General features: G+C 52.9%; 1 protein-coding gene across 1 annotated transcript; it reads right to left on the bottom strand.

The window, feature by feature from the left end:
• Positions 1-3,146: 3,146 nt before the first annotated feature.
• Positions 3,147-11,536, bottom strand: LOC311166168 (uncharacterized protein; the record flags this gene model as incomplete). Its single annotated transcript, XM_084227637.1, has 3 exons — positions 3,147-5,241; positions 10,707-10,954; positions 11,443-11,536. The coding sequence occupies 3 exons, from the start codon at positions 11,534-11,536 to the stop codon at positions 4,405-4,407; spliced, it is 1,179 nt and encodes a 392-aa protein (XP_084083763.1). The 3' UTR covers positions 3,147-4,404.
• Between the last annotated feature and the right edge of the window lie 877 nt (positions 11,537-12,413).

Below are 12,413 nucleotides of genomic sequence, written 5' to 3'. Positions count from 1 at the left end.
GACTCCCGGCGTGTCCCTCTCAGCCTGGCGGGCTGATGACGTCCCTCAGCCAATCAGAGCACGTCTCTCTGATGACTCATCAGTTGCCAGGCAGACAAGGGGGTTCTGGGATCCTCTGGGAGGGATGGGAGAGGCTTTTGGTGGCTCCTGGGGAGGCTGGGAAAGAATTGGGGAGAGGTTTCAGGGGGTCCTGGGTAGGCTGGGGGTGACTGGGAGGGTGCTTGGAGGGGTTTGGGGTGTCTGTGAGAGGGTTTGGGGTCCTGACCCTTGCAGACCCCCCAGAGATGCCGCCTTACGCCACCCGCAGCAAGATGCTGACGGGAATTGGGGGCTTCATCTGGAGCTCGGCTTCTACCTGTGCAAGAAGGTGAGGGGGGTTCTGAGGGCCATGTCCCCCCTCCCCCCAGGCATGTGCGCTCCCCCCGGGGCCCCCCAGCCCGGTGTCACCCCCTTTTCTCTGCCCTCAGAGCTCCTGAGCCGCCGGCGGCCACAGCCCCTCCCCGTGGCCTCGGGCCCGGCCAGGAACCCCCCGCTCCATCCCCTGCTGATTTTGGGGGTTCGTGTGTCCCCCCAGCCCCATTGGCACTCACAAGAGAACTTGCTAACACTTTATATGTAGTTCAGAGTTGTATACTAGCACAGTATAAAGTATGAAAAATATGAAAACTAAAACATAAGGCATCATTCTTATGATCACCACATGGCCATGGTTGCATTGTGGTCATGGCTTGGTCACAATCATCTCATGCTCATGGCCATCTCATGGTCACAGTCCTGTCATGGTCACATTCATGGTCATCTCACTGTAATGGTCATCTTATGATCATGGCTGTGTCATGGTCACAGTCATCTCAGGGCTATGGTCATTTCCTGATGACCATCATCCTGAGCTCATGGTTATCTCACTGGAATGGTCAGCTCACAGTCCCCTCATGATCGTGATCACACATGGCCATGGTGTGTTGTGATCATCTCATGGTCATCTCTTGGTCACAATCATCACATGCTCATGGTCATCTCTTTGTAATGCTCATCCCATGGTCCTGCTTGTGTCATGGTCACGGTCACTGTCATTGCACGGTCACGGTCATTTTATGATCATCTCATGTTCAACTCATTTGCCACAATCTTACCATGGTCATCTCTTTGCTATGGTTGGGTCATGGTTGTGGTTATCTCATGGTCACAGTCATCTCATGGCCATCACCTGGTCATGGTCATTTCCTGCCAGTCATCATCTCATCCTCTCATTCATCTCATTGTTGTGTGTCGCTATAGAGCCCGACATGGTGCAAGCACCAGGACTCCATCAGAAGGCTGTATGGGCTCATTTATTAAAGCAACGTGTTGCCTTTATAGTTCTACAGGATATTTACATTTCCTTTACAAACACATACACTGCCCATTCGTCATGAAAAAGAAACAAAACCCTCAAAAGGTGAAAAGGAGCCACGCCACTCTGTGAGCCAACCAAAGGCCATATCTTTTTACTTTCTCTCTTTCTTCATGTTGTCATGGTCATAGCTTTCCGACCTTCCTAAAGGGAGATAAGAGCTTTTGCTTATCTTCAGAAAGTAACCTTATCTTTCCTTATCTTCCGAAGTAACCGCCCTGTCCACCCCCCTGTCCACCATGGGGCAGGCCCAGACCCTGCTCATCTCCAGCCTCCCCCACCCCTCCAGGCTTCCAGGATCCCCCAGCTCCGGGATTGGCCCTTGCTGCTCTCCCCACTCCGATGCCAATCAGAGCCCCAACACCAATGTCCCCCCCAACTGGTACCACCTCCCCAGCTGGTACAGACAGTTTGCCACAGGAACCCTCCACAATTCTCCAAAGGGCCATCTGTGCCTCATCTTTGGAGCCCTGCAAGATCCAAACATCCCCTCCCCTGCAAAAAAACCTTCCCAGAGATCCCCCGATGTGATGGATTTGGGGTGAGCTCCCCCTCCCCACTCACCTGTGAGGTCTGGGGGGGTCGATGCTGCCAGGGCCAGGGGAGCTGCGGACTCAGCGGGGTGGGCAGGAAAACTGCGTGGTTCTGCTGGGGCTCCTCCTCTTTTTCCTCCTGTTCCTCTTCTTCCTTTTCCTATCTTCCATCTCCACTCCCTCCTCTTCCTATTGCTCCTCCTCCCTGTCCACCCCAGATCCTCCTTTCACACCCACCTCTCTCCCACAGCTGCAGAGTTTGGGTGGAGGGAACCAGGGAACCTCCCATGAGGCCCCCCCAGGGATGGGCAGGGGGCTTGGGGACCCACCCAGAGCGGATCCATTCCCCCCCAGAGCCCCAGGGAATCACGCCAGGGATCAACTGATGGGGACACAAAGGGATCCCTACGGAACCACCCTTTTTCAATCCCATCCCCACCTTTCCCTCCCCTCTCCGATCGTTCCCCCAACCCAAGGACCCGTCCCAACTTTATGTGGGGATCCCATCCCTCTCCTGCTCTGAATCCTCTTTTCCCCTGCACTCCCACCCCTTTCCCATCCTGCCTTCAGCTCCACCTCTCGTCCCTGTGTTTGGTTTTGGGGGATCCAGGTCCCTCCTGCTCAGTCTGGGGGGTCACATCCCCCCTTTCCCTCAATTCAGGCAGCTCCTGGCAGCTTTTTCCTGGGAGCAATCCCTGAGTTTTGGGACTTTTGGGGTGTAATTTAAGAGTGTGACAGCTCTCTCTGGCTTTCCCCTCCCTGTTGTGGCCTCTCAGCTGCCCCTGACACCCTGGGGGTGCTGGGATTTCCCTCCTGGGGACAAGGACGTTCATCCCTTTCCAGGAGCCCAGTGTCTGGCTGGGGCTCCAGGTCAGGGGGTCCTTGAGCAGCTGCCCCAGAACCTCCCCCAGGGTCTCCCAGTGCAGCCGCAGCCGCTCGGCCTGGGGTCCCCAAAGGCCTCAGCAAGCCCCAAGTGCCTCCCAGGAACCCTCAACCCCCTCCAACCCAGCATCCCCCACATCTTCCCCCCATGACACTGGCCATGGCCACGTCCCCACTTGTCACTGCCCATGTCCCACCATGTCCTCACCCATGGCTGTCTCCCCACTATGCGTCCATCCCTGTCATTGTCCTCCACATCTCCATCCATGCCTGTGTCCCCCATGTCCCTATCCCTGTTCATATCCATGTGTCCCCTTGTCAGCCCCCATGTGTCCATGTGTCCTACCATAACCACAGCCATGTCTTAGTTCAATATCTATTTTTAACTTAATATTGGATGTTTTAAAGGGATAAAGAGAAATGAAAACAAAGTCAAGGCCAAAAGAAAACGATTTCCTTGTCCATACCAGCTGAGGATCCACTGTTTAGGTAGAAGGGAAAAACCTTTCTTTGTTGGAGTTTCTATCCCACTGTCTCCAAAATCTTGGTCTTTCCCCAGCTTTTCATCATTTGGCTGTGGAAGACACCCTTCGGCAATAGGAAATCAAAATCATGGAATCCCTGAACTTGGAAAAGAACTTGTCCTGGTTCAGGGCAAATTCGGGAGAGAACCCCCAAAGGGGTTCCTCTGGAAAGCAGATTGAATCAGCCCTTCCCCCAACTGGTTCAGGAAAAAAAAAACCTCCTTGGAGAAAAATGGAAAAAACTGTTTATTAAACAATGAAACCTAATCAATATTAAACTACAGAACCTCTTGCCACTCTAAAAGAGAGACAAACTCAAAGTCCCTCCGTGGGCTGTAGCTCAGCTCACTCAGTCTCTTATCAGCCCCTCCGGCGCTGGAAATGCCGTGGCCCAGGCCCGGCCTGGTGAGCTGCTGGTGCTCTGCTGGTGCTCAGGCCAGAGCAGGTTCAAACAGGTCCAAAGAAAAGGGGAAAAACTACAGCCCAGGGAACTTCTTTGCCTCAGCTAGCTAAAACTAACTAAAAGAAAAGGAGAGCTCTGTCCCGCTGTCTGTCCATCCGCAGACAACACAGTGCAGGAGCAGGAATGTGGAGGAGTGAGTGCAGTGTCTGAAAACAAACTGTGCACTGCTTCTCTCCCCCTTCACTCTCAGGAAAAGTCTTGAAGGTGCAAACCTTATTATTCAGGATGAACAGAACAGACTGGGGATACAAGCATCATACAGTCAACCCAGAATATACCTCCAAGATGACCCAGTACTCCTTGATGCCACCAGAAGATAGGATTGAATGCAAAAGATGTTATGGGGTTGAAAGTTGACAAATCTGCTCTCCCTAAGGATTCCCATTGTTGGTCTGTGTCCCAATGGATGTTCCTGCTGCTGGGTTTATCTAGCTGCCCACAGGGAACCAGGAAGATGTGGAACCTCCAAGCCAGGTGTCTTCCCAACATGGATCACCAGGGCTCTGCCCAACTCACTGGGGATCATCCAATGCGGATCCTCTCATGGGGGATGGAGCTGGAGCAGCGCCCAAAGCTCTTCCAGCACTCAGGGCACTCAGAGGGCTTCCCTTAGTGGTGCCTCCGTTGGTGTCGGGTCAAGTGAGAGCTCCTGGAGAAGCTCTTCCCACACTCCCCACACTCGTAGGGCCTCTCCCCGGTGTGGATGCGCCGGTGCCTGGTGAGGGTGGAGTTGTGCTTGAAGCCTTTCCCGCAGTCGGGGCAGCAGAAGGGCCTCTCCTCTGTGTGAATCCGCTCATGTACAAGGAGAGTGGAGCTCTTTGGAAACCTCTTCCCACACTCAGGACACTCGTAGGGCCTCTCCCCGGTGTGGGTGCGCTGGTGTTTTCTCAGGTCCGATTGCCACCCAAAGCTCTTCCCACATTCCAAGCAGGTGTGGGGCCGTTCCCCTGTGTGGATCACCTGGTGCCGAATCAGGGCCCAACTTTCTATGAAGCTCTTCCCACATTCCTCACACTCATAGGGCCGTTCCCCAGTGTGGATCCTCTGGTGTTGCATCAGGCTCTCCTTCTGGGTGAAGCTCTTCCCACACTCCCCACATTCAAAGGGCCGTTCCCCAGTGTGGATCCTCTGGTGCTGCCTCAGGCTGGAGCTCCATCTGAAACGCTTCCCACACTCCTCACACTCATAGGGCTGTTCCCCAGTGTGGATCACCTGGTGCCGGATAAGTTCTGACCTCCAACTAAAACCCTTCCCACACTCCAAGCACTTGAGTGGCTTCTCCCTGCCATGAGGCTTCTCCACCAGCTCTGAGCTCCGGCTGGATCTCTGGCCGCCTTCCTGGCTCAGGGGGGCTCTTTCCTCCTCACAGCTCCCTGGGCTGGGTTTGCAGCCCCTCCTCGAGTGGGATCTCCAGGGCTTTTCCCTCCTCCTCCATCCAGACACAACCTAGAAATGAAAAATCCTGGTTTGAGGTAAAAAAACAGGATGAGAATGCCTTGAGCTGGGAGCTTCTCCATGCCCAAGTTGATCTCATTAAGTCACTGGACATCTTGTGTCTCTAAGAACCTCCAAAAAACAAAAATTCAGCACAAAAATCCTCCAAAAATCAAAACACAGATCAAAAACTTCCCAAACACTAAGATTCAGCAAAAACCCTTTCCAAAATATAAAGATTCAGAACCCACAAAAAACCATAGCACAAAAATTAGCCCAAGAAAGCTCAGAAACACCAAGAATCACCCCTGTGAAAATCATGGACTCCCTCCTTGGTCACCTGCTCCATGTGGCAGGGGGGACACGCTCCTGGGGCTGGGGGGGAGGCTGCAGATACAGGGAGGGGTGGAATCTTGTGGTTCTCCCTGTTTCTGCTCCTCCTTCTCCTCCTGTATCACTACTCTTCCTCAAACTCCTCTTCCTCCTGCTATTCCTCCTTCTCCTGCACAATCCCACCTTCTCCTCCCACGTGCAGTGTTTGACCATTTTGTCCTACAACTCTGCTTCTCCTTCCCCTCTCCTCCTGCCCCCAGGCCCAGCACCCACTGCCGGCTCCCTCTTCCCCCCAAACCCACAGCATCCCACTGCAGGGGCAGGGATGGAGCTGGGCCAGGTCGGGCTGGGGCAGCGCCGGACTCTCAGCCACTTCCACCCGCACTCGGTCCCCACTGCAGCCGCTCCCTCCAGGACAGAGCGGGGGGGGCCCGGCCTTGGCGCTGCCCCACTCCCACCTCCCCAAATTCCCCTCGCGGGGGGCGCTGGGGCCGAGGGGGGAGCGCAGGTGGGGAACGCTGAGAGCTGCGGGTCTGCCTGGCAACTGCTGAGTCATCAGTGCCCGCGCTCTCTGATTGGCTGAGCACTGCCTGAGGGCTGGGGCAGCAGCAAGGGGGGACACCCTGCTCCAGGGGGGATGTCCCACAAACGGGGGACCCCATGAAAGGAAAGAGAAGGAAAGTGTCTTTACAAATAGATGCTGTGAATCTGCTCAGAGATAGGGCCAGGGACGTGTACATAAGGAAGTGACAGGAGAAGCCATCAGTTTCAGAAAATGTTATTAGTTGATGCTGCTCATCATTATTAGTTGTTATTAGTTGATGTTATTATTTGATGCTGCTGTTATTAGACTGCTGCTCAGCCAAGATCCTGCTAAATTAATGAACTTCAAGAAGAACAACAGACTTAAGAGAGACATTCATATTGCTTGCTAAACAAAAGTGGGGAGCATATTAGGAAGGGCGTTTGTATTAGGTGGATTGGGATGTCTGTACCTCTCAAGTACTTGAGCCAATGTGTAAAGGGCAGGTATTCAATTATCTCCCTTACAATTCATGTCTGCAATTCTTTACTCTAATGCAATTCTCCACCTACTGCAGGCTGGAGATAAGGGATGCACATTTAAAGCAGCAGGCTGTGGCCAGAATCCTGTCTCCTGTGAAGTCTCTCTCACAGGAAGCTGGGCTGGCACTGACCCTGCCTTGGCACTTTGCTGTTCCCAACACCCACCCAGGACATCGGCTCCTGCCTAAGGAGTGCAAAGCAGCCCCACTGGTGGCCAAGTGGCCCATGCCAAGAGTCCCTGAGGCCAGAAACAGCCACCAGCACAGCTGAACACGGGGGGACCCCTCAGCCTCGGCTCAAGGGCTCCGAAGCCCCGGAGATTTGCACTCCCCGCCGGCAGCAGCAGGAGGGGAGGCCGCCACTCAGCTGCCCTGAAGGCAACACAGCAGCAGCCAGGGCTCCACAGCGGACCAAGCCCCTGCGCCTGCCCACACATCCTCTGCTCAAATCCTCTGCCTGGCCACCCTCCTCGGCATCTCCAGCCCCTGGGGCCAAGCCTTGCTGCCACTGCTGCAGCTTCAGCGCTTTCTGGGCCTGCCCTGCCACAGCTGCTGGGGAACACAAGGGCACAATTCCACTCTGGGGCTCAGTTACACTCACACACTGGGCTGCCTGCGATTGCATGGCTGCAAAATTCACCATGTAATATTCTTTTAAATTGTATTTCTCTACTCAGGATTGGTTTGTCTTTGCCTTGGGGAAAGGAATTATGATGGGTTTTTTTTCAAGGGATGTTACACCACTCAATGGAGATGAGTTTAACATCTCAACAGACTGAAACAGCCCAAAAGATGCCCACAGAGATAACGACCAGCAACAAAACATCAACACCCAGCAGCAAACAGCAACCAACAGCTACCCCAGACACTGCCCCCGGCAGAGCTGGAGACACCTGGCCTGGAAAAGGCTGAGAAGGAAATCCAGGAGTGTGCACCTAATCAACATCACAGGCAAAGAAATCCGGGTCCCACAGGAAACCAAATACTAACAACTACACAACTTGGAAACAATGAACATTAAACCAGTGGATTTAGATTGGTTCAGACTGTATCAAATTCAGAAAAAATCCAGTAAAACTCACATGTCTCACGGAATGATTTTCTCTCCACACCCAGGCTATTTGTGAAAGAAATTATTTCTTTTCACATCCTGGCCAAAAGAACACCCCGGCCAGAATAAGGTAAAGCCTTGATTTAATGTTGTTGGAGACTTCTTGTTCTTCCCCCAGGTTTGGTGACAAGATTACACCATTAGCATGTCTTCCCTAATATTCCTACTTTTATATTGTCGGTTTGGTTTGTGAAAGGGCTGTGAGAATCAAGTTTTACTCTTAGGAGAAGTATGAAAAATGTTTACTCCCTTGGGGATTTTTTGTGCATGTGTGTGTGTGCCTGCTAGCAATGGCAAAATTTTCATCTGGGTGTTTCGATGTTCACCTTCAGACTGCATTCTGAAAAATTAGAAGAGCTTCAAATGTTACTCTTTAACACATAAAGAGCTAAAAAAATATTGTTAAAAAAAAAAAGGAGAAACAAAAAGCAGTGAGGGGAAAGGGTGGGAACCCCTGGGTCACTGGATGGCTGCTCTAGAAGAGAAGCTTCATTCCAGGCAGACCAGAGAGGAGCTTTAGAAATGCAAATTAACACTGCAGGGCAAAGTGTGGGCAATGTACCTGGGTCTCTTGCCTGGGGCAGGAATTGGGCTCATTCCCTCTGCCCCTCACCCCAAGCTCTGCCTGCTTGCACTGATGGAATTTGCACAGCTCCAGGCAGAGCCCTGCTGAGGATATCTGACACTGCAATAGAAATGGGTTCAGCTGCAAAGGGAAACAGCAAATGGAGAATGTTCTGAATGGTCACTTTAAAAAGTTGGGGGGAATCATCCCTCTGCCCACTGCAACACCTGCTGTCACTGTCTGTGTTATATAGGAGGTATTAGACCAGTTTATTTTGGGATTTGGTGGGGGTCTTTTGTGGTTTTTGGTTATTTAGGAAAATCAGTTAGGAATCCAAGAATGTTATGTTTAAATTACAGAAAAGCAATCAATTGATGCAGCCCTGGCTCTTGAGGAAGGACTAAAAATGGGGAAAAGCTGAAAGACCACCAGGACAAATCCTACAACACCATGGACCAGCCCCTGGGAACCCCAAGGAACTCATTTCTGGAGCCAAGGAAACCAATTCTCATTCAATGGCATCGTTAGATTACAAGCTCTCCTCCAAATAATAACCAGCCAGACAGCTCCAGCTCCTGACCTTCCTGCTGACCAATCCACTGGAATGAGGAACACAACATTTCACCAGGGGATGGGATCAGATCATCTGTTAGCAGGAAAAGGAGGAGTTGGTGGAAAATTAAATGACTCAAGCTCCTGTTGGCAAATAGATGACAAAGTGGTGAAGCAGATAACAAAGGAAATAAGAAAGCAGCTCATGTACTGATCCAGACGTGGAAAGGATGGGAATGGGACACGGTTTTGTGGCTCCCTGGCAGACCATGGGTTAAATGAATTCTGTTTCTCCTCTCATGTGCTGTGAAAAATTCGTATTTTATGATTGGCTTTTTGCAAATATCAAAATGAATATTATATGTGTTGTGTTAGAAAGCAATGCTGTATTAATTCTCTTAAGTAGTGTGTTAAATATAGTTTTAGGTTATAACAAAATGTTAAAATGGAAACTTTGCTATGTAGGGCATAGTTAAAGAAAGGACTTGCAGGGAGCTAGCAGCCACAGGACACCTAAATCTTTTAGAGAAAAAGAATTTATTAGCCTCTTATCAGATAAAATTAACTTCTTCTTCAGCCTCAAAGGCTCTGTTAGGATTAGGAGGAAGAAGCTGAGGATGACCAGATGGAATCCTTTGTTTGAATGGAATTTATGCATCATGTATGAAGTGTATGAATATGCAACAGGCTGTTGTTTTGAAGGGTTAATCCCTTGTTAACCTGTATCCTTTTTTGGGCTTGTGCTGCCCAGAAAAAGGTACCTGGACATCTGTAACTCTTTGTTTTTATTGTCTACTATTGTCTTGATTCAAACTGTCTAAATTAATATTACTCTAATTGTATTACTATTTTTAAAACTATTTTACTACTATTAAACCTTTGAAATTTTAAAAACAAGTGACTGGCGTTTTTCACATGTGCTACAGCAACTCTCATCTTTTTACCATGCTCCACACCTGGAGAGTGCAGTTTATTCAGCAGGTGAGCCAGGGGATGCAGGGGGCAGCCAGGCCTCCTGATCCAGAAACGGCTCCAGAAGGACACGGAATGGGGGCACTGAGAATAATCCAAAACAAAAAAAGACTCAGGAAATGAGATTGACTCAATAGTAATTCATGTTTGTAAAGACAATTGGTGGAAAAACAAGAGGAGGGATTGCAAGGAATAAAACGAATGAGTCTTCACAAAGAGATTGTGTCAATCTGCTTGGAGATAGGGTCAGGGACTTGTACAGTTTTAAAAGAGTTACTAATTGACACGGACTGCTGCTCAGCCAAGGTCCCACGAAATTCCTGAACTTTAAGAAGAAGAACCAAGATTTAATGCAGCTATGAATTTAGGGTGTTAGACTAAAGGGGGGTGCACAGTAAAGGGCACATACAGCAGGCAGACCGGGGAGTCTTGGACCTTTCGAATACCTCGGCCACTGGGGTGAGGGGAGAGGGAGAAGCGGCCGGGAAATGAGCATAAAAAGCGAGGCTAAGATTTAAAGACCGTCTGGGAAATGCCCCACGGCCTCTCCCTCTGCTCAGCAATAAAGTCACTTGCACAGGACTCCTCTGGCTCCGCCGGGCACAGAAACCTCCGGCGACGGGAATTTCCCGGCACAGCCCCGGCACGGGGCAGCCCCCTCTGTCCCAGCCACACGAACCGGGCCGAGCCAGCGCTGCTCCGCCAGCGGCTCCTGCCGAGGCAGCGCCGGGAAGGAGACCGCGGGCAGCCGCTCCCGCAGCGCCCTCAGCCCAGGGGCGACACGGGCCGGACACGGCACAACCGACCCGCCGGAGCCCCCTGCCGCCCCCGAGGCCCGCAGCGGGCCCCGAGCCCCCGCACAACCCAGCGCGGCTCCCACCTGCGCCGCGGCCGCCTCCGAGCTCCGCCGCCGCCTCCCCGCGCTCCGGCCGCTGCCGCCGCTCCCGGGCCCGCACACGCGCTCCGCCAATGGCGCCGCTGCGCAGCCACGGCCGCCCTCAGCCCGGCCCCGGGGCCCTGCTCGGCCCCGCTCCCGCCAATCAGCGCGCCACAACCACGACTGACGGCACCAACGCCCAATCGCAGCCAGGGCCGGGCTCTGCACGCGGCACGGCCCCGCCCCGCGCTCTCAGGGCCCCCCGGGCTGCGTGAGGGCAAAGGCGGAGCTGAGGAACAGCCCTGGGCCGGGCCCGGGCCCGAGGGGGATTGGGCTGCAAACACAAACAAACTTCTCCGCAGCTCCCGCCACGGCTTTCCCGGCACTGCCGCTTCGGTGCCTCCGGCTCAGCGGGAAGCCCTGGAGCCTCACTTCTTCTACCCCCAATTAGGGAGCACCAGTGCATCGCTTTGATTTCCTCTAGGAAGGGAAAACCAACCAGAACTCCTTCGACTGCGTGGAGGAGTGGAGAGACTTCTGGCAGAAAACGACAAAAATGGTTCTTCCCCAAGTTGGGAAGCAGCAAGTAGACAGAAGTGATGCGGGCCGCCCAGCAGCGCCTCTCTGCCGTCCCAGCTGAAGCCCTCGCCGGCTGCTCCAGGCTCAAGGGCAGACCGGGAGCTCTGGGAAGGGGCCCCGGCTCGGGGCGCAGCCCCTGGGGCAGCCCCACGGCCCCCACGGCAGCTCCAAGGCTCCTCCAGCCGGGATGGAACGTGGCAGCGGGAGCAGGGGAAGGGATGGGGCTGCCGGCGCCAGGGGAACACGAGAGACATCGGGGGCGCTTCACAAGCCTTTAATGCAAAAGATAAAATCATAAGAAAGGCAAAAGCAACAGCAACAGTGTCACCATAGCACAGGGCCACACGAGGACATGTCCCATTGGAGTGTGGTGATGCTGTCCCAGTGCCTGGCACCCACCAAAGGCGCTCTCTCACTGCCCTCCACAGCCGGACAGAGGAGGCAAAATTGAACCAGAGGTTCAGGACTTCAGCTAAGGACCAGGAGAGCTCTCTCATCAAACATCAACACTGTTTCTCCTACCTTTGCTGCTCCTGCTACTCCTTTTCCTCTCCCCCTCCTCCTCCTCCTTCCTAATCCCACCTCATCCCCAGTTCCTGCAATCTGTGTATTTAGATTGGAGAGAACCTTGCTTGTTTTTAGAACTAGAACAAAGATCCCCGATGGAACAAGGCTTGCTGCTTTTAGTCAGAAGTATCAGTGACTAAAAGTCACATTTCCTTTGGTTTGGTCCCGTCCTTGTTCCTCCTCAGTGTTCAGGCTGGGCTATGGGGTGTCCTTGTGTGCTGCATTTTCCAAGTTCCTCTTGCATCCTTTGGGCAAGAGGCTGTGCTCTGGGAGGGTTCTTTGTGCTCCTTGGTGACACAGGAGAACCTTGCAGGTGGTTTCTGCATGAGCTGCTGCTGTGATGTGAGAGGAACAGTGCCACGTCCCTGTGCTGTTCCCATTGCTGTGGGACACGGAGCCCTCAGTGGCCAGAGTGGCTCTGGGCTCATTGCTGGAGGATCCTCCTGCCCGAGGCATTCTCAGCAGCCAGCCCAGCCCTGACGGGTGTCCTCCTGTGCTTGCAGGGCTACAGGCAGCAGACGTGTGCAGCGCAGCCAAAATGATCCAGCAGGTGGCTGCTGCAGT

The sequence above is a fragment of the Fringilla coelebs genome, assembly GCF_963513975.1.
Source record: "Fringilla coelebs genome assembly, contig: SCAFFOLD_64, whole genome shotgun sequence".
Lineage (NCBI taxonomy): Eukaryota > Metazoa > Chordata > Aves > Passeriformes > Fringillidae > Fringilla > Fringilla coelebs.
Note: the sequence above shows the minus strand (reverse complement) of the source record. Positions and strands in the feature narration are given on the sequence as shown.